We start from the raw sequence: 22,717 nt of genomic DNA, 5'->3' as shown, positions 1-22,717 counted from the left end.
GGGGAGACGAAAGGAGAAAAAGGGATCAGTCTTCTAACTAATTTTTAATCCCATTGTGTAACATTTAGCAAAGTCTAAGCAAATCAGAATGTACAGAATTAGGGTAAAATCTACCTGTCTATTTAAGAAACAATATTATATGCCTAGTATCCTATAAATTGCATGCAAATTCTTCTTCTCCCAGTTCCAAGTAAAAAAGACAAAGGTACAAATGAATGTGTTTAGCCTATGGCATTAACAAAGGTTTTGGTTGGGTGTTTTGTTTGTTTGTTTGTTTGTTTTTTCCAAAGACCTTATGAACTATAAATTACTTTATTGATCCAGCCTGAAAAAGGGGAAGTTTTCATTTTGATTACTATTGCAGCACATGTGTGCTTCTGAAATATCAGCAGAGCTTTGAATGTTGCACTCTAGCCTGCCTTTACAAAAGAATTTTAGAATTCACTGCTGTGCATTTTTGGGGAATACTTGTACAGTCTTCACAGCTATAAAACAAAATATTTGAATGAAAATGGCCTTGAAAATTTACTGAAGTATTTGTTCCAGCTTTTGCGTGCCAATACCAGCTGTGAGGACCTCATACTACCGGAACTAAATAGGTTATTAAAAAAGAAGGCTAGAGTCTGAAGATGAAAAATTGTAAAAGAAGCTCAAATGTCAAAGGCAAGATTATCGTACTGTGTTTTGATTCTCTGGATTTACAGGGAAAGCATATGCCTAATTCCTTCCTGTGCTCGGTCCTTGTTTCATGTACATTTAGAAAGAAGTTATTTTGAAAGAGATGCCTGCTTTCTATTCAGTAAGTATAAAGGGTTTTGTCAAATTTTGCTCTAAACTTTGACAAGGGTGCAGAGACCTCTTAAAACATAGACAATCTATTGCTATTGCTGTGCACTGGGTAGGGGACAGGTTATACTGTCTGTATTACACCCTGGATTAGCATCCAGTTTGAAATGTATTCAAATTATACTTGCTAAATGAGGAATGTTAGATGGAGTGGGAATAAGTTATGAAGGCTTTGAAAGCAGGGTCAATAATTAACATTTGATGCAATAAGAAAGAGGGAGCAGAGACGCAAAAAGAAGAACAACATGGTCAAAGCAATGGTCCGAAGAATCCTCTCTGCAGCTATTTCCTGAGCAACACCAGCCTAAAAACCTTGCAGTCATCCAAGCAAGGAGGGACAACAACTGAGATGCATGATGATAGCTTGGGCAAGAACTTTTTTTAGATGTGATAGGTAAGAACGCACCTTAAAATGAAAAATCGAGAAAGAATGTGCAAGGTACAGATGCAACCTGCCTGTAGGTATTAGGGGAAGTTCAGAGTGTAGAATTGTAGAGTAGCTCAGGATGATTAATGAAAAGGTTTTCTGGAGGACTTTTTCACAAGACTAAACCACAAGTGACATTGACCTTGTAGTGGGTATAGACTGCATAGACAAAGCTGATTAGATCTTCACCATCTTTTTCATATGTACAATGGGTCTGCCATATCAAACATATATGGAAAGAAATAAAATACTGTAAGATCCATTGCTGGAGTCACATTATGACACCTATAAAAGTGTTACTTTGGCCTTACTGTATGATATATTTTAATGACAATATAAATAAATATATAATTTTAGAAAGCTAAGAAAGAGTAATTTGATAATTTATCAACTCCTATATTATATTTAAATGCACAGTTGTGTTGTATATTCCCAACTTGAAATGTGGTGCTCATAGTTCTGTAGCATTATGATTTTTGTAGGTCAGAATAAAGCATCAGGTATATCAACAACTTCTGTGTTTACATTGACTTGTATCTTGCTGTCTGCAGTAACAGTATGCTGAAAAGTATTCTAAAGGCACAAAGTATTAGAAAGATAGCTGTAGAAGCATTATATCTATATATAGATATAGATATAAAAGCTAAATGAACTATATTTACTATACAGGTATAATCTAGTTTATGTTATTGATTACACAGCTGTATGCACATTTTTAGCTTTCCTGTACTATCTTATGATGCATCAGGAAAAAATCCTCAGCTACTTTCATTAAGTAAAACATTCTCAGTCTATGCCTTTTGCTGATCTTATTACAAAAAACATACTGATAGACTTTACTGATAGCATAAGGGAAGCCCTGACAAATGGAGAAAAATTTGATAAGATACCTATTGAAACAATAGAACTATAATAATGAATAGCTGCTGTGTAGCCTCAAAATGTATTCTGCCAAATCGCCTCACCTTCACCTCCAGAAGCAAAAGAGGTGGGAAGGTAACCTCCGTGCATTTCTATGACTATATAAACACAGTATTTTCTGCACACTAAAATATTAAACAAATTTTAGGAGACCTTTCTTCCATTTTCCTAAGTCCCAAACAAATTTCACATTAATAAGTATTAATTTACAGAAGGGATAAAGAAAAGCAAAGCAAATAAAAGCTTTTTTCCACCTATTGAAGGCTCTTAATAATGGATGGTTAAAAAACACCTGCTGGCCTATTTTTAAAAATTTTTTTAATAGACAACAATACAAATCAAACCATGCACTTTAATTCACCTGATAAAAATCAGTGGTTTGCAAAAGAGATCTAAAATCTGAAAATAAAGTTACCAGAGGAGAAATAACTATTTATAAACTAGAATTCTGCTCTGTGAAAAACAAGCATTAGGATATTCAGCTCTATGTAGCACTGCTTAAAAAATGTTTTGTTCATCTCCTAGTTATGCAAAGTTGCACTATCAGTAGCTTGTGTAGGAAACTCAAACATGCAAGAAGTGCCAAATACAGGCTCCATTTAACTGTAGGTAGTCATCTTGTTAGCTTCATTTTACAATCCTAAGCAAATTTTTTTTGTTTGCCCAGCTTTTGCCACCAAACTCAGTTGAGCAGGCGTTTCATAAGTGGAAAATACAATAGTTAATAAGGATGAAAGGCAAAAGGGTTAAAGCACAAAATTGAAAAGTCCTAAGCGGAAACAAGGAAACTCATGAAGCAATAAAAATAATTTTCTAATATACCAAGTTAATGACCCAGAACTTAAACACATTTAACGTTAGAATTTAGACAATCCTTACTGTATAATCTCACCTAGCACTTATATTAAAGAAGCCATTGTCACATATCATTGGCGCCAATACTGTTTTCCTTTCTTTTCCAACAAAGACATTTGTTGAGGATTAGCCTAGGTGCAATGCATGTGTTTATACAGAGTTGATACCTGAAATCCATCCAAGGAATTTATACAGCTTCCAAGGTGCTCTAAGTACATACAGAACTAGAGATAAAAACAGAGAAGCCAGTGTGGGCTTGTTGACAATCCTTTCTCACTGACCACAGAGAGAATCATCCCAGTTTTGGCTTGCATGTGGCTGCACAGAGGGTGAGTTAAGGCACGGTTTAGTTCAGCATAACTAGGAAGCCGTATGATAATTTGTTACCTAGTCTGCTGATAAAAAAGCACACATACTATAAATAAAGACTAAGATAAAATATCAAGTGTCCTGGCCAATTAGTTTTCTCATCCACATGGAAATAATTCACTTAAATCCAAACCTTTTTCACCTCCACCACTTAAAAACAAACAAGCAAAATCTCAGCCTCCTGCAGTTTACTGAATTCTGAAGTCTAGCTTGATGACTGACGTTGTATTGGGTTTGTGTGGCAAGGTTTTGGTAGTGGGGGGGGCTACAGGGGTGGCTTCTGTGAGGAGATGTCAGAACCTTCCCCTGTGTCTGACAGAGTCAATGCCAGCTGGCTCCAAGACAGACCCACCGCTGGCCAAGGCCGAGACCATCAGAGATGGTGGTAGCACCTCTGGGATAACGTATTTAAGAAGGAGGGGAAAAACTACTGCAAAAACAGCGCTGGAAGAGAGGAGTGAGAATACATGAGAGAAACAGCCTTGCAGACACCAAGGTCAGTGAAGAAGGAGGGGGAGGAGGTGCTCCAGGTGCCGGACCAGAGATTCCCCTGCAGCCCATGGTGGGGAAGACCATGTTGAGGCAGGCTGTCCCCCTGCAGCCCATGGAGGTCCACGGTGGAGCAGATATCCACCTGCAGCCCAGGGAGGACCCCACGCCAGAGCAGGTGGATGCCCGAAGGAGGCTGTGACCCTGTGGGAAGCCTGTGCTAGAGCAGGCTCCTGGCAGGACCTGTGGCCCGTGCTGGAGCAGTCTGTTCCTGAAGGACTGCACCCCATGGAAGGGACCCACGCTGGAGTAGTTTGTGAAGAACTGCAGCCCGTGGGAAGGACTCACATTGGAGAAGTCCATGGAGGACTGCCTCCTGTGGGAGGGACCCCACGCTGGAGCAGGGGAAGAGTGTGAGGAGTCCTGCCCCTGAGGAGGAAGGAGCAGCAGAGACAACGTGTGATGAACTGACCGCAACCCCCATTTCCCATCCCCTGCACTGCTGGGGGGGAGCAGGTAGAGACAATTTAGAGTAAAGTTGAGCCCGGGAAGAAGGAGGGGTGGGGAAGGTGTTTTTAAGATTTGGTTTTATTTCTCATTACCCTACTCTGATTTGATTAGTAATAAATTAGACTAATTTCCCCAAGTCAAGTCTGTTTCGCCCATGACGTAACTAGTGAATGATGTCTCCCTGTCCTTCTATCAACCCACGAACCTTTTGTTATATTTTCTCTCCCCTGTCCAGTTGAGGAGGGGGAGTGATAGAGTGGCTTTGGTGGGCACCAGGCACCCAGCCAGGGTCAGCCCACCACAGATGTTTATTCCTGCAGTAACTCTGGTGTTTGAGATACATACTGTAACTCTTGCATGAACATTAACTTGACAGACTTTAAAGGATATTTCAAAGTTCACATATATCTTGCAATCCCATATATATTTTTAAAAGAAAAATATTTCTGTACATTGAAAATATGACTTGCAGTCCAGATGCAGACAAAATTATTTTAGCTTAAATGTATATGTACTTTTTCGCTAAAGGACATACAAAAGTCTGTGTGGGAATAGCACATAGTTACTGCTTCCAGCTTAGAGATGTAGCCTAGTAGTTGATTAGAGCAATAGCAAACATGAAAAGATCCTTCCAAGCGTTGAGAAAAATCCTCTATGTTTGTATGTGTGTTTAAAATTAAAATGCATGGAGCTTTCGAGATCAGTCAACACTGCAAAAGCTGGCAAGAAAAGTTCAAAAGTTCTCAATTTAATAGAATTTGCTGCTTTTAGGCAATCCCTTAGCCACCTAGCAACGGCACAAAGGGTATAATTCTTGGAGACTTAAATTCACACTGGCTGAACAAGAGGGAAAATTGCAAACATGCAAGATTGCTTGAGGACATTGTGACACCAGGGTGTCTAGTGGGTCAGACTAAGTAGGCCATGTATCAGGATGTAGTTAGTACAGAATAGAAGATGTATGTCTTTCCTACACGACTTACACAATAACACAGATTCTCAAATACAGATCTCCATCATCCCCATCTTTCCTGCCATCTTCAACACAGGCCTATCTGAATCATAAGCTTCCTCACTGTAGTGCAAGTTCAAAACTCTTATCAACATGCTTGATGGTGTATATGTTTTCCAAAAGTGTCCCTTACATCTTTTATGATACATTTTGTATCATATTAGATATACCTAACTAGTAGCCTCCAGCCACCTCCAGCAGAGAGGGCTCTAGTGCTGAGCTGATTCTAGACAATGAAGTTTTGATATGCAGACATGCAGGTGAAATCTTAGGGTGTGAGAATACTGGTTTTCACACCAAGTACTGTCTCTTACTTTCATTTAAATCCAGGAAGACTGAGTCTGAAAGAAGCTTGTTACTCAACCTACATAAGACAAGCTGAACCCCGACTGTGTTAATTATTGTTTGATTTCATATAATCCAAAAGACATAGAGTAATTTACGTGCCTATAAATAGATATACCCAAAGATGTTTTTAAATTTCTGTGGACAAAAGACAGCCACGGGAATATGAAGGAGAGGGGGCTGTAGCACAAGAATCTTTGCAAGCCTTGTGTTTGTACTTCCTTCATTGGTATGTAATTCTTCAGTTGTTCCCTATTTTTCTCTTTTGAAAAGTATTTATTATTTTACAGCTATTCTTTCCTGTTTTGAACAAAACAAAACAAAAATTGGTGTGATTTAAAGCTTTTCATCTATGTTTCCTACTCTTCAGCATCTGGAGTTCGTAGGAGTAACCCTTCAGGGAACCCTCCATACTTTGGCAAACATCCAATATCCAACATTAATTAACATTCTCCCATATAAAAATCTCTCATACTATCACTCAGCAAGCATCCTCTGCTACAGATACAGTTCCCAGATCCTAAGCTTGTCCCTATTGTAGACAAACATATCTCCTGAATTTTAAATGTAATAATGCTTATAGTTCTGGGATATAAGTCATTCTGAGGTAAAGGTGTACTGCACTTAGGAATAACAAAAATCTCACCAGGTTTTCTACACCTTGTAGTTACCTCATTTTGCTTTGACTCATTTTAAAGAGTGAATTGAAAATCAAAATAGAAATATAGGATATTTATCAGAGAGGTTAAATGCTTTTAGTAGCTTAAGCACTACTGATACTAAATTTTGTAGAGAGGAAATCCAACTGAGGAGAAATTTTTTCCCATAAGCATTCTTATATGCCCAAGTCATTTTCACTGTATCTGCTAAATTATACTTACTTGCCTATACCCTTCTCAATAAGATTATAGTATCTTCATATTAAAACATCAGTTATTTTGATCAGACTCAAATATAATTCTTACTCTGATCTTGAGAGTTGCAGTGAGGTTGATAGTGTACTAAATTCACCTTTTAAAAGGAAACATGTAGTTCTTTTATTCCCAAAGATAAGTGTTAGCTCCTCTCAACTCCAAAATCTTGCAAGAAAAGATTGTACATAACGTTCATCAGGGTCTTTGATTTAGAAATTGTCCCAGAAATTCCTTGCTGATTTTCTATACAGGTAAAAACCTCCCCACTCAGCAAACATATCATAAAGAGACAATTCGAAAATATCTAGGTCACAGTTTGCTTTCCAGCATGACCAATGGACTATATCTAAACTACGTCTTTCTATTATGAGTGCTATTCGGATTCTAGCAATGGGTCATTCAAGAGAAACTTTTTCCATTTGTCAGAGTAATATTTCACCTCAGGAAGACAGAGAAAGACTATAAACTACTTTGCTTGTTTCCAGTTTTACAGATATCTTGAGCTTTAGTTTTCCATACAAAAAAAGACCAAAACCCAAGAGTTAAGTGAGAAAGTCTGATTTACATTTGAATCAGGTGCTAGAGATTTCTCATAAACATGATCGGAAACATCTGTTGTGAAACCAAGCTTTGGGTCTGTTCAGTCATATTTGTTTTATTGAGTAAATCATCTGGCCTTCAATTACCTGCAGTCAAACTTTAACAGTTACATAGAGACAACTCTGTTTTAGTTTTAGAATAAAGAACCTGAAAAAGACAGATTCTTTCTGAAATCATTGGATTCAGCAATCATCTGATTCACAAAACTCACAAGTGAAGTTCACAGGACATCGCTGCCTCATTGGAGATGGTGGCAAACTGCCCTATATATTCAATTAGGTTTGACTGAGATGAATGTTGTTTGGGGTTTTTTCATCATTTCTAGGAGTTGCAAACTGCATGAAGCAGCTGGCTCCAGTGTGATAAGGAGCTGACCTCAGGTTTATGCTATTATCTGCGAAGAGAAGGAAAAAGAGCAAAGGTCGAAGTAACTGCTGCTAAATACAAAAAGATAGCCAATGTATCCATTTGTAAAGAAATAGTTGATAATTTGCTCAATGGAAAGGTTCTCACTAGGTAAAACTGATTTGGCCAAATGTATTTACTTTGAAGTCACTTGGTACAAGCAGGGAAAATTAAAAAAAAGATTTTAGACAAATTTGGCATATTTCTTTCCTTATGGAGGATCAGTATTTCCTGAATTCTCATATATGAAGAATTCAATGGATTTTACAGTTTTTTTCATTTTTTTTATGTTGTGAAATGATTGTTGAAAGCCCTGTAAGTAGGTGATCAGCATGAAAATCAAAAGCTGTTTCATTCCACGTATTACAAAATAGACCAAATGCATAAGATTTATGAGTCTATGTTTCTCTCACATTGCACCATAATCCCTAGTATTTGGGGATGGGGGAAAAAACAAACAAAAATGCGTGCAGGACATATGAAATATACCATGACCTGAAGGGAAATCAGTACTCTGGTTCTCCAAAACAGCTGCCTTCTAGCATTATCATTTGGATATCCTGAAGATAGATAAGGAGTGACCATCTGACCCGACTAAATGCCACAGACAAATTCAGTGGAAAACAAAATACCTCAATATAGAGATCGAGACTGTTGAATGAAATATGCAGTTTGGACAGAGAAGTAATAACATAGGTCCAGGGCTGGTACAGGAAACATTAAAAGACCATGTACAAATTTTAGAAATACTTTACGCTCTAAAGGAAGGGCATTATACCTAGATTAAGTATATGATGGTTCTTGTATGCTAGTTGTCTTCCTAATGCAGGGAATAAGAATGAAAAACATTAATTAGTAATACTTGAATACATAAAATGCCACAAACCTCCAGGTGAGCTCAATTGACCATTTCATATGACTGGCAAAAGCAAACAAAAAAGGTACAAACATGACAAATTTATTTTTAAATTAAATCGCTTGAGAAAAAGAAAACCACTATTCAATTGTTTTATAAGAAAAGACTCTAGAATCAGGAAGCATGCATGAAATTTTATTGGGAGCCAGTCCTGTCTGGGTTGTGTATACTTGTGTTTATGTAGCTCTGATTACTGCTTTTTTAAGAAATGGAATCAAAAGGCTACTGAAAAGTCCAATTTCCTCTGATGCTTAGTATTCTCTTATCTCATACATATTCTTAATGACATCATGTTTGCCTTTTTTGGAAAAGGCTATGATGTTAGAAACACGAAAAGCCAAAAAGCAACAGTATTATTGTATCAGGACCAGGCACCTTGATTTCATGAAACTTTTCTGGACAAGAAAGGACAAAGAGTTAACAGAAAATAATATATGAAATAGAAACTTTAGGGAAGATTTTTCTCTAAGCAAATCTTTAAAGGTGCATTTCTATCAATATACTGTATATTTTCTTTCACAACAAGCTGTGTCTCATTTATTCTGGAGAACAGAGATATTAACTTGTCTTCCCATTCTCAATTTTACCCAACTCAGGCAACCTGAATTTGTTATTTTATTTGCCTCAGCATCACTTTTCAGATGGCACTTGGGTAATGGAAAGATATGAAAAAAACTTCTCTATGCTGGCTATGTATGTTTGTATATATGTCTCCACATAAGAATATGCCTTTGTCTTCATTTCCGAGAAGCCAAATCTTAGCATAACATTCCTTTTCAATGTCTTATCTTTTTGACTGCTCATCATGGCTTTTGTTTTTATTCATGGTTACATCCTTGTTCCATTCCTCCTCTATCTACAATTGCTTTTGCATGACTACCACTTTCTTGGGCTGCTATATAGGTTCTATAGAGCTTTATCAATTGCCCTATGTCACGCTTGGTAAATATAAAAGAAAATTCTTAGGAAGGAAGTGAAATCAGTACCAGTTTGATTTGCTTCAACAGTTAATAATCTGCAGTGATTCAGCAGCTGCTATGTCAGCAGTCCTCTCTGTAACTGAGGTGGGAATCTCTGAGAGCAGCATGACAAACAGCTGAAATGGAAACTGCCATCTTCTCCCATTGTAAAATCTCTTTACTCATGAATTGGATGCGTCTAGCTTGTCAGTCTCTAGGCTTTGTATTTCCTTCAAATCACAGACCAGATGCTTTCAAACATTTTATTTTCTTATGTGGGAATACTATTATCACTCCATTTTTGTAAGATACTGTGTGATATTGAAACAATCCCCCCAGTTTTAGTTAATAAAGATAACTACCACTATCATTCCTCAAAAATCCAGTAAAAGAGTACATGTAAGAGTACATCCAAAAGCAAAAAAAATGTTTAGGAAAAAACCCTGCATTCCTCACCAGAAGACATTGCCCAGAGAGGATGTGGAATTTCCATGTTTTGCCACATATGATACTTGACTGGAAAAGGTATTGAACAAGTCTGCTGTGGCATTATTTAAAGTTGCATGTCACCTTGTAGGGCTTCTCCTCAAAAATGTATTGTGCTTACCAGAAGGTAGTATTTTGAAGACAAAATCAGATCATGAGAAAATGTGCCAACTACCAAAAAAGTAATTTTTTAAAAAAAATGTTTGTGGAATAGTATTTGCTGTTGTACCACTGGGGATAAAATACTTTATTTGCACATTTAAACAGACCATTTGTGGTTGTAATAATGAGCTTATTTTAAAAATGAGAAGGTGAGAAGTAAAAAAATAGGGGACCAAATAACCTGTAGCTTTTTTAAGGAGAATAAGCAAAAATCCTCTCCTCTGAATGAATTCTTAACCTGTAAAATCAATTCTTTTCTAAAACATAAAAGGGAAAGTAATCTTTTTCACTTTTATCACATAAAGGAAACAAACAAAATAATTCAGTTTCTATACTGTGGGCCAAATCAGCATTTAGATACACAACTACAAAGATAACCTTAATTAATTATCTATATATAATGACTCCTTGAAATTCTAATCTCCACAGCTCAGTTAGTTAGATGGTACATATTCAATGGAATTTAAAAACTTCTTAATGAAGATATATTTCTAATTTATAACATAATTGTTTAATTACAGGCCAGTGAATGTAATTACATTTTCTGCTTAAGGATAGCACCTTCTTACAATTCAGACACTAATAAAAACACTCTCATTATACTCTTTAGTATTAGTGTAACTGCTCTGAAATTTAGTATATTAGATAGAAAATGTTTGTATAAGATAAAAGAAAAGACAAGCACTGTATTATGTTTATTATACATGAGTTTTAGTACATTTTAAATGTGAATGTATTGTATTAATCTTGTCTAGTTGTCATGAGAGATAAAATTATGTATTATCAGTCTGGTAATTTTTTTTTTTTTTCTGCTCTAAGGGTTTTTTTCAGCACTAGTACAATCTTTGAAGCCTCACCCTTCCACTTCAGTGTGTTACAAACACACTTTTCCCAGCTTGTTTGTTCTCATCAATATCCCTTTCCTATGTTTCCAGAGGTCTGTGGTCTCACTTTAAAAAAAATAAAACAAACACAAAAAAACCACTGGACAGACAATTGGGGAAAGTACCCATATAATCAAAGGAATAATTTTGAAATCAGACTATTGAAATTACAAAAATTCTAGCCATTATTGCTCAAATTATAATGATTTACATGTGCAGCCACAGTAGCTGATTGCCAGCACTAGCCACTTGACTGCACATCCACTACAGAAGTCAGTCAGGACAAACAGGAGTCAGCTTGTGAAATGAGAATGGCCATTTGAGACTAAAGCTCCATCTAGTCTGGCAGCCAAAGAGGATACCCAAGAAGTAGTAAGAACAAGAGAAACATACTTGAGATGTGCCCCAAGTACTCTCCTGAGCAAATAAGAGAAGAAAATGCAAATGGCTTTCAAACCTAACTCAGAATTCAAATACCAGAGAGGATCGGGACAGCCATCAAGCTGCGTTTGATTCAAGTAGGAAGCTAGCCATCACCTGCAAAGCACCGTTGCTCTGCGTTTACTCGCAAACTCTCACTGAGAACATCCACCACCATATCAATAGTCACATTCTCAAATACTGCGGCCTTTCACTGATGTTACTACAATCATTATGCATCAGCTGAGAAAAGCTGTTTTCAGTAGTGTGAGCAGAAATGACAGCAACCTGATATACCAACCCTGCTACCCACTCCAATATATACTGAAACTTTATCTAGACTTGTATCCACTGTTATCTTTTCCACCTGGTCTACAGATATCTCTTCATAGAGAGCTATCAGAGCTCACCTTCCACCTTCTACTGATCCCTCTTAGTTACATACTACTGAAAGAAAGTCAGGTTGACATCCTAAGTATTCACTTTATATATCTAAGCAACAGTAGTGCACAGATATAAAAGATAAAGCATCAAAGAAACTTGAGAAGTACTAAATGTATAAAATTTACTATCAGCTTTTAATCTCTTCAAATAGTTGATTTCTTTTGCCCAAGCAGCTACTGCAAATTCACTCTGTTCCCATTGTGACATATTAAACTACTTGGAGGAGTCTATACGGTTAACTACTTCAACCGCATTGCATTAAAAACAGAAAAAACCACCCCTTATCACCAACAAAAACATTTTCCAGAGACTGGATTCTTTTCTATCAATATACCTCAAACTAAGGTAAGATGAGCAGCAATTTCATTTTTTATAGGAACGTGATGGAACCTTGAATCAAATGAAGCTTTGAGACCTGTCCAGACTTTTTGTTAAACCAACATTCTCAGAGAGGCCAAAGAGGCTTTTAAACTCCAGACTCAGGTTTTGTTTTATAGAAACTAGAACAGAAGCATCTCAAGTGGAGGAAGATCAGAATCCATTGTGTAAGAACAAATAGCAATAAAAGGATATGTTAACAAATTTTCCCCTTGTCCACTGTGTCACTGAAGAGTCTTACTCAAACTCAGTGACTTTTAGGGTAACTGTAATCTCCACACAACTACCTCTGGGTATCTAGGAAGACACTCCTCTGCCAGTGCTGTGACAGGGCAGTATCCATACTCTGCTCTTTTCAGGGGTCTCCTTGCTGTCCAACAGGCTTCCTGCATTCCTATGCACTCTGCTTTTTCTCCTGACCTACCCTGCAGGCTAGAGGAGCAGTTGCTCTCAAGAGAAGAAGATATCTCCACCTAAATCTATCATCCCTTTTTCAAGAAATTTAAGGTAAGAACTGAGAACAAACAGGTAAAACAATAGTGTCTTTTCCATGTTAATTTCTGGGGTTTCATTTTTATTTTTTTCCCCTAGGAAATGAAAAGTGGGATACTTCTACATTTTTTATCATTTAAGGTACTTTTTTATTCTTTTTTTTCTTTTCATGATGTGGGATTTTAAAAAATCATGCAGAAGCTTAAATTAGAAATGGCTAACTCCCTTGTTATTATATGTATGAGTAATTCCTTCAAAATATTATGAAGCCTTGAATGGTACGGATATCGGACTGTCAAACTGGCTATTCCTTTTCTTCATTTGCCTTTCTCCAGTCACATCCCTTACCAGCAGAGTATTCAGAAAGCCTTCCACTATTGCAACATGCACTACTTTTCTAGTATGCTTGAATAGAGATGACCTATTTCCCCAACACAAGCACATACAACTCCTGGAGTTATGTTAGCCCATCAGTTAGGTAATTTTCATTTCTGTGCCTTTGCTCCTATTACCTATGCATTGCATGAGAATTCAGAATCATCTTTCTTGCTGAATGCTGAGGGAAATTATCCTATTTACTATTTTCCTATTCCAACTATCTTTTATTTCTGTGGTTAAAGAACACTTGCTAATTTGGTTTCCTTTCATTTGCAAGTCCTAACATAAGTTCTATTTCTATAATTCTCTTGTATCCTCAAAATCTCAATTGCTCCCCCAGTCCCTTGTCCCTACAAGCAATTTTCTTGTTGATCAATGGTTTAATCTACCAACTGTAAACTCCCTGGCTATTCCCAATCCCTTTATTTTCTGCTGGCTGTCCATTCCATTCCATCTGCAACCTTTCCCTATGTTTTTTTGTCAGCTTTCTCTCTTTCTGTGTCCCAAGAAGGTTTAAAACAGGCACCTTAATGAAATTCCAAGCTTCTTGCAGTGACCATTCTCTTTTCTATGATAGAGGAGATTCTTTGGGAAATCTGCAGTTAATTAACAGTTTTTCTGAGAGTTAAATCAAAGTACTCTATATGAAAGTGCCTGTATTTTCTGAGTATGTTATTTATCACATTTCTTCGACCAGTAAAGGACAAACCTGTCTTGAAAGATACAAATTCTGCAATAACTGAAATTTTATCAGCAGGTTTATTAATGTGAGTTTCCTAGAGACTAGGAGACAAACTTTAATGTCTGGTCTTGACTAAGATAGATACTCTGATAAAACAGTCACTTCTTTAGTAATTTGGCAAACTCTTTGGCAAGATCCACTGAAGCACATGAAGGACAAAAGTATGATAATAACATTATAGTAACATTGCTTTCTGTGCACTTTAAAAAGTCTCCTGTAATTTCCCAGTGGGAAACAGAGCGATACCTTGTGTAAATGAATCTTTTCAGATAGCCTGAGACACTTTCTAATGACTTGTGTATTCCATATCAGAATTGCATACATTTGTTTTTCAGCATACGGTATTTCCAGAAAAATACAAGCATACATTTAACCCTTTGTTTGGCATAAGTGGAAAAACACTACCCCCTTTCTCCAAATATATGCAAAAGATAACATTATAACTGAAATACATCACAAGTTCAGGTACAGATGAGAACATGGCCTCCTGTAAATCTCATTTGAGGTGCGCAACACCTGCTGCATATAAGGCATCATTTTTCATAGAAGCATGTTTTGTTAAATGTTGATGTGAAACATGAGACACAGAAAACTTAAGGTGTCAGGCCAACAGATTGTCTTATAATGATAGATGAAAGTTACAGAAAATGCTATCTGATAAGTAATATTCTTCTCAAAATGTGGTTTAACTTAGCAACTGTAAATAAAAATAGTGTAAACTTAGAGAGACTTTTAAAAATATACTTCTATTGAATGTCATTTCAGTCCCTGGGGAACAAAACAGCTCTTTCAACAACACCTTTTCCCAACTTCAAGCACAAGTCAATCCCCAATGAAACTTACTGGCATAACGGAATGTCATCTTCGATGATGCATCTTCCTCCATTTTTGCAGTATTCATCAGGACAAACTGCAAACATAAAAGTAAAAATTATAATTTGAATTCCTTCCCTCATTATTATATTTGTCATTGCCTGATTTTCAAAATGGCAAAATATTCACACCTGTCATTTTGGTGCTTAGCACTTCCAAAACCTCTTACTTTATATCTTGACTTGGTGATACATGTGTCAAGTCATAAATACATTATAGTCAATGGGGTCTCCTGAGCTTATAGCAATCCTGGTGCTTCACTTGAACAGGCTTCTAATTTTTCTCAGGTCAGAGTTTCATTTGACTCCAGAAATGGAGCTTTGCCACTTACTTGATTTTCAAACAAATAGGAATATATAAAAAAAGAGCAAAAAGAACTGAACTTATATTTAATTAGTAACTAAGTCTACTTTGTTATTAATAGCTTTTATATAGGGGTGATGAACAGACACTTACTCCCGTGTCACCAATCTTCTTATTAAAGATGTCCGGAATTTTAACACTTAGAATCACATTCTCATAAGAACTAGAGAAATCAGTCTTGAAAAGAGTAAAGGTGCTTAAGTAGAAGGGGATATCAGTGATGTACTATTATCAACTTCTGACATCCCTTAACATGGATTTCCACATAACCACATTTAGTTTTACTGAAGTTTAGTTGTACATCCCTACAGCAAGAAAAACCCCAAATAAAAAACAAATCCCCTCAATCTTCTTTAGTAAGAAAAAACCTGGTAAAATGCAAATTAGACCTAAAGAATTTTGGATATATGCCACATAAAATCATTTGCTGAGGCATATAAACAGTGCTATTCAGTGTGGACACCTCCAGTTTTCAGAAGAAATTTTGGAAAGTAAATTACTTACTTAAAAGACCTGCTTTCTGACAAAATAGTGGAAGATTTGTAATTTACTGTCATGCAAGTCTACTAGTTTATGTTCTATATTCTTCTACATTGAACTAATTTCTGAATATATTCCTTTTCATTTAAAATACTTCTTATAAATCAAATTTACCAATTATGTATTCTCTCTGCATTGTAAAATTGGTAATTCTTGATGTCAAAGTATGATTCCTTCTCTCACATTAAAAAAAGAAAAGTATAACAAATATATATAATGAACACAATATTTGTGGGCAAGTTTCACTCCCAGAGAAACCAGTGGATGCCTCCTACCAGGATGTGAATGGAAAACTTTTAGTTTGTGAATAAACATTTAACATACTATAATGATTTATATTATTACAATTCATCCTATATATTGTGAATTTTATCACATAACTGATAATACATTATAAAAACAGAGAGTTAAATTCTCAGCTAATGCAACTTCACTAAATTTGGGGGAGTACTGTTAACACAAAACTGGCTGAGTTCATAACTGGCTTGGGGAAGAAATGCAGTAACTGTGTCACTGAATGGGATGCTTTGAATCTAAATTTAATTATTTATACCATCATCTATGTTTTTGTTAGATTTTGTTAATAAAATCTGATTCAGATTGGATGTGTATTATTGTCCTGTTCTTACCTTTTGCTGCCATTTATCTGTCGCAAACCAAACCCGGATATTCTGGAAAATGCACTGTGCTAAAACAAATGCTATATATTTTGTTCTATTTTGCAACCTGAATTTGTTGGAAAAATAAAAAAAAAACCAAAAAAACCCAACAAACAAAAATTCCTATTAACTCAGAAACATGGGTTAACTTAAGTGGGTTATTCAATTGGCTAAAATCAAGAGAGTGCCTTAGTAGTACACTGCAGAGGCTTTTTTTTTTTTAAACAACGTTTTTATGCCTTAAGAAACAGTCCTTGTGAAGGCATTAACTAAGCATATTATTTTCCATCTTTTTCTCGCTATTTTATCTGTGTCATACTTTCATCAGGAAAATTCATGCCTGATGTAATCTAATTAAGTTTTAGCAGAGGAAATTCAGGCAAGTTTGAGGACTGCCTAAACATTCAGTAGGAAATGACTATACTTTTTTGTTTCAAATGATATTTTTATGCAGAACTAAGTACCTGAACAGCTGGACTCATCAAGACTGAAATCAATGCAGTCTGCAATGCCATCACAACGCTGGGAGATTGCTATACATTGTTTAGTTGACTCACATAACAAAGAACCATTGAAACAGTCTTTAAGGGCTGAAATGAAAAATAACATGACAGTTATTATCAGCTATATTTCTTTTTCTCACTGTTAAAAAACTACCAGAAAACTTGATTCATAAACTTGCATCTCTGTGACCCCTACAAGCTTTCATCTTCAAAGACATACAACTTTACTATTGAGTAGATAAATAAGTAAACAAACACAGAGCACAGATGTTACAGAAGCTGGATTTTCCCATGTTATATTTGTAAAGAAGAGGGTGTATTTACTTAAAACATTGACAGAGTAAGCTGCAAAACCCCAATGAAAACCCATGAAGATATCACAAAATCATAATCAACTCTCATTCATAACCTAGTTTTAAAATGATGGAATTAATTTTTAAACACAAATCAAAAAATTGACATTATATAGTTTTCTTCTATTACAAGAAACCAAATACTAAGAGACAGTTAACATAAAAAGTAGAGAAATACTATACTGAAAAATCTAAACTTGCACACTCTTTTTATTCTTGGACATTCAGTTATAATTTCTATGTTTGTCCAGAAGAATTATGAGGGGTAAATCTTGCTGGAATCACATAAGCCTTCAGGTGCTGAATTTTCCCGAGTCACTCGTCTCCAGGACGTACTTGATGGTCCTACAGACTCCTGTCTAGTCTAATACCATTTTGTCATTTTATCTCAAAAAATTCTCTTATGCTGCCTTAAACTATTGTTCTATAAGGTTTTTGTTTAGGTAATTTAAGCTGAACTCTGTCACCATGACACTAATGCAAATCAGAGGGAACTCTTCTGACTTCAGCAGAGTTAGATACATTCACATCAGCTTGTGAGTTTAGAGTGGGAGAAAGAATCTGGGGATATTAAAAATACCCCACTGCCACATCTAAATTTCATAATACTTTCCTGCTCCTGGTTTCAGGAGCCAGTGTACACAGCAATAAGTCTCCCAGGCTGGATGGCCAGGCTGCTGTAGGATATATTTGTTCCACTCTTAGATATAATTTAAATCACTGGCCTATATAGACTGCAAAAGTGTGCTAAATGGAAAACACTGCAGTTCAATCTAGACCACAATAATGGAAGTAAATCTTGCCAGTTAACTCCTGCGATTTTTGATCTTCTTTCATAAATACGAAATTACTCATGTGAGTAAGGGTTTGTGGGATCAAACCTTTTAATTACATGCACTGACCATTAACTAAAGTCTGCAGAAAAATCTGTAGAAGAATACTAGCAAATATAAAGAGGAGCTTGCTTTTGTTTCCAATTTCAATTCACCTTTATGAGAACTTAAAAGTTTTGGCTGATTTTAAACTACCACTATACTGTTCTGCACATGTTTGTATCAAAGTCTCTTCAATTGACTGGAGCAGTCTTGATATTGCTGGTAAGTGACAGCAGGATAAAAGCAACAAGAACAAAAATTCCCTTTTCTGCTCTCTGTTCCCTTGACCACTCAGTCTGGTGGAACAGGTTGTGGCAGACTGAAAAACCCCAGCAGATTACAGCATCGCTCCACATTTGTAGCATATCCTACCATCTATCCCTTATCATCAGCTTTCCAGAAAGCGACTGACAGTCCCATGCCCTCTGCTGCACTTTCCTAACCAAATAATAATCTTATACTTATTTTGGTGCAATCAGATTCAAATCCTGGACACCCTTTGCAATTTGGGGGATGATGTCCCGATGGTATTTGAACCAGTTTTATAAGTGGTCATTTGCACACAAATAGCCAGTCTGTAAATGTAATTACATGTTCAAACTAGGACTTCAACAGAAACAATTGGAAAATTGACATAAAACATATTCTTCTTATGTACTTTAGACCTTTTTGGTCTAATAGGACCATGCTATTTTGAGGATGGTGTAAACTATGTGGATATAGAGTACTACTTATGGTTTGTCATATATATTGTGATTAATTTGCATTGAAGGTTGTGGTAAGAACAGAAAGTGTCATTTAGCCCTTTATTATTTCCCCTAGTTCTGGACTGGCTGCTGGACTCATACCTGAGGATAAAACAGAAAAAATGCAAATTATTTTTGATCCATTTATATCTGTTGATCATCAAGGTGTTTTTGACATGTCCCTTGACCTTGAACAAGCTTTTTGCACTGAGATTTTTATACCACTTACAGAGGGAACAGTCAGAGCAACAGATCTGACTGCTGAATACTTTGCACAGATCCAGCATTTAAGACAGAAAGGACAACAACACTAAGTTATTGGTGCCAAGGTGAAGAAAGTTAAGAGCACATTTTAAAATAATGTTTTTTTCTCTTATTGCATTGAAACTAATATTGCTTACTGTTAACAGAGTTACAAGTAGCTTCAAATTTCTCCAACTAGTTATTCTTTACCTTCAAGTGTTTTGGGGATAAAGACATTAAATGGAGGCATTAACAACAGTGAAGACATGAAAGTGAAAATATCAGCTTTTCACCTATATTTCATTTTCCAGGACCAAATTAAATCCGTAGAAAGGATAAAAATATCACAGCCTCTTTGAAAGTATACCATTTTTAATATTTATTATGTATTTAAAACTTACCAGGACTACAACAGATACATTTTGGTGCACTACAGAGAACTGAGAAATAATTTTTTATTCATTGCTATTAGCATTTCAGTCAGATGGTGTTGGGGTCTGTAGAAATGTAATGTATATATCCCATTGGTGCTGATATGTTTGTTTTATACCCTTACTATTGTAATTAAGCAATTAAAAAAAATTAAAATTAGATTAAATAGGTGAGATAAAGTACCCTTCACTAAAATTAACAGCAAGAAGAGGGCTGGCCAAGTAGAACACCTATAACTGGAAAACAGTTCCAAGATTTTCTTGTTAAAAGCAGCAAGTAATAAAATCCTCCACGTTAGTAGGTATAAAAAAGTATTAACATAATACTGTACAACTTAACTGCTGAGTGAACTCTATGGGAAATTCTGGCTGCATAAGTCTCTAAGTCATGCAGAAAAGCATTTCTGTGGTAGAAATTGTGGTTTTAGTAGAGATCTAATGCATTTTTTTGTTTGTTTTTCTTTGTCCTGGCCTTCTTTTGGGTTTTAGATTTAATCTCTGCAAGATGCAAGATGCATTTTGACAACTGGTCTTCATCCCAGAAGAAAACTTTCTCTGATGAATTCCTGAATTCAGAAGCCAGAATATTTTTGATCATATATTGTTACACTTAAATGAATGAAATTGCTAAGGGACATGGCACACACAAAATGGAAGGTGCCAGTAGTTCCTAAACTGAAATTTCCTACAATCAGCAGGAAGATTTGATCTGCACCAAGGAAAAAAAAAAAAAAAATTACTTTGCTCCTTAAATCTTATGCTGTGTTCATAACTGCTTAGAAAAAAAAATATTAAATTTCAACCTAAATTCTGACACCACCACCCCCCCCCCCCCAATCTGTGCTGTTGTTACCGTACACATAGGCTGGAGTTACTAGCACAACAATCAATTTTATAGACTATACAGAAATTTCAATAAAATAAATAAAATTTGTGAGAAACTTTTTCTCTCTCTGACTTTTCTCTGTTGACAAACTTACACGGTGTCGTGGTTTAACCCCAGCCAGCAACTAAACACCACGCAGCCGCTCACTCACTCCCCCTCACCCAGTGGGATGGGGGAGAAAATCGGGAAAAGAAGCAAAACCCGTGGGTTGAGATAAGAACCGTTTAATAGAACAGAAAAGAAGAAACTAATAATGATAATGATAACACCAATAAAATGACAACAGCAATAATGAAAGGATTGGAATGTACAAATGATGCGCAGTGCAATTGCTCACCACCCGCCGACCGACACCCAGCCAGTCCCCCGAGCGGCGAATCCCTGCCCCCCCACTTCCCCGTTCCTATACTGGATGGGACATCACATGGTATGGAATACACCGTTGGCCAGTTTGGGTCAGGTGCCCTGGCTGTGTCCTGTGCCAACTTCTTGTGCCCCTCCAGCTTTCTCACTGGCTGGGCATGAGAAGCTGAAAAATCCTTGACATTAGTCTAAACACTACTGAGCAACAACTGAAAACATCAGTGTTATCAACATTCTTCGCTCTGAACTCAAAACATAGCACTGTACCAGCTACTAGGAAGACAGTTAACTCTATCCCAGCTGAAACCAGGACACATGGCATTCACATGTTAAAAGTAGACAGCTAGAAATGAAATGTTGCACTCTCATGACATTTACATTTTGATGGGAGAACCAGCTGTGACAGTAATCAGCTTTTCACTGATTCCATTCCAAACTACCACTAACAGCTTTCTTTTTGCTTTGCCTCCAACCAGTATCTTCTTCAGAGAAGAAACATGAGTTGCTGCTTCTGTATTCCCATCTTATATTGTCAACACTTACATGTTTATATAGTCAAAACTGAATTTTGGAGTAAAAATGGGATTACAGATTTGACTAAGTTTCTACCCCACTCAGAACCTCAAGACGTGCAATATCTGTGGAGAATTTTGTTCTTTGAATAGATCAGGACTTCATTTCCCCTCATTCCCTGGGCATTTCTTAGAAGTCAAAGGCAATGAAACAGTATCTCAGTTGTTTGGGGAGTACTACTAATCATGGAAATCTTGTGGCCTTCGGATTTTGGGATTCTAGAACACATTAGCTGCTGTGGTGTGGAGGTGGGATGTACACGTACTAGGATACAGCAGGAAGGTCTCTAATAGAGGACAGACTGAGGAGGAAACAGGGCTGAATGAAGATTAATGAGGAGAGGTTTGTTTGAACTTAGGGACATGTAAAATTTCTACATGCCTTTGGGGTATGTAGAATTTAAGAGATGTCTCCGAAATCATGTCCTTTGCCAACAAAACCACAGAGCCTGCTTCTAAACAAAAGTGCCTAGAAAGGCATGCACAGATAGTCTGCAAAATCCATGCCAGTTTTGTAAAGTAATTTGTTAAAAGAAATGGCATGTGCAGTGGCCTGCATGTATATTCAGTAGGTTTGATACAAAATATTAAAGAAGTTGAATTTCTAGCCCCCTGGAAACTAGTATTTTATTAATTGTTTTGGTCCTGATAAGGATGAAAAATAAAATGTTAAAAAACTTCTGCAGAATGAGAAGTTTAGGAAGAAGTTTTTATATGTAAAAAGCCTCTTTGTTTTTCTATGTAGCTAATTATTTTGACCTTCCTGGAATGAAACATTTGGCCTCAGTTCATCTACCAGTAATGAAATATTTTTAAATGGGCAGACACTCACTTTTGTGTCTATCTGAAACTTCATGGTATCTCATTGCAGTTACAGTTCAAAGTCTATTGTCCTTGCATTTAGCTTGTGAGCCCTTTTCCTTGGTTGGGGCAGAGATTGCTGCTACTGCATGAACAGACTTGATTTCAAAATCCTTGAAAGGTCTGGACTGCCTTGAATGTTACTGAATTACAGAACTGCGAAAGTCTATCTATCTGTCATGGTAATCAGAGATGAGGCATTGCAAATGCAGCTGACTGATCTATGGAAAAAAGTGGAAATGCTTCCAATTATTAACAGAAATACAATACAAACTATTTCAAGCATTTATCAAAGCTGATAGCCAGGGAATAAGAATGCATAAACAAAATTATTTGCAAATGTAGAGTGTTTCTCCAGGTAACACATTATACTTGATATAAATAATATTTTTCTTGATGAGGGAATAGTGAATTTTACACTATGCTTCATTATGTTGTCCTTTTTCACATCACTGTTTTAGGAAAGTGAGTTAGCATCGCCTTAACTATAGCAAT

The 22,717-nt window shown here is 36.3% G+C and overlaps 1 protein-coding gene across 1 annotated transcript in view; it reads right to left on the bottom strand.

Annotated features, from left to right (window-relative positions):
- Positions 1 to 22,717, bottom strand: part of MALRD1 (MAM and LDL receptor class A domain containing 1) — a 296,040-nt gene that overhangs the window by 37,436 nt on the left and 235,887 nt on the right. The window contains exons 34-35 of the mRNA XM_052803955.1: positions 16,854 to 16,979; positions 14,798 to 14,864 (exon numbers count right to left, since the gene is read on the bottom strand). Coding sequence (XP_052659915.1) covers positions 14,798 to 14,864; positions 16,854 to 16,979 — 193 coding nt within the window. The remainder of the gene's footprint in view (positions 1 to 14,797; positions 14,865 to 16,853; positions 16,980 to 22,717) is intronic.

This window comes from Harpia harpyja, chromosome 1 (assembly GCF_026419915.1).
Source record: "Harpia harpyja isolate bHarHar1 chromosome 1, bHarHar1 primary haplotype, whole genome shotgun sequence".
Taxonomy (NCBI): domain Eukaryota; kingdom Metazoa; phylum Chordata; class Aves; order Accipitriformes; family Accipitridae; genus Harpia; species Harpia harpyja.
The sequence above is the reverse complement of the archived record's forward strand: the minus strand, read 5'-3'. Positions and strand labels throughout refer to the sequence as shown.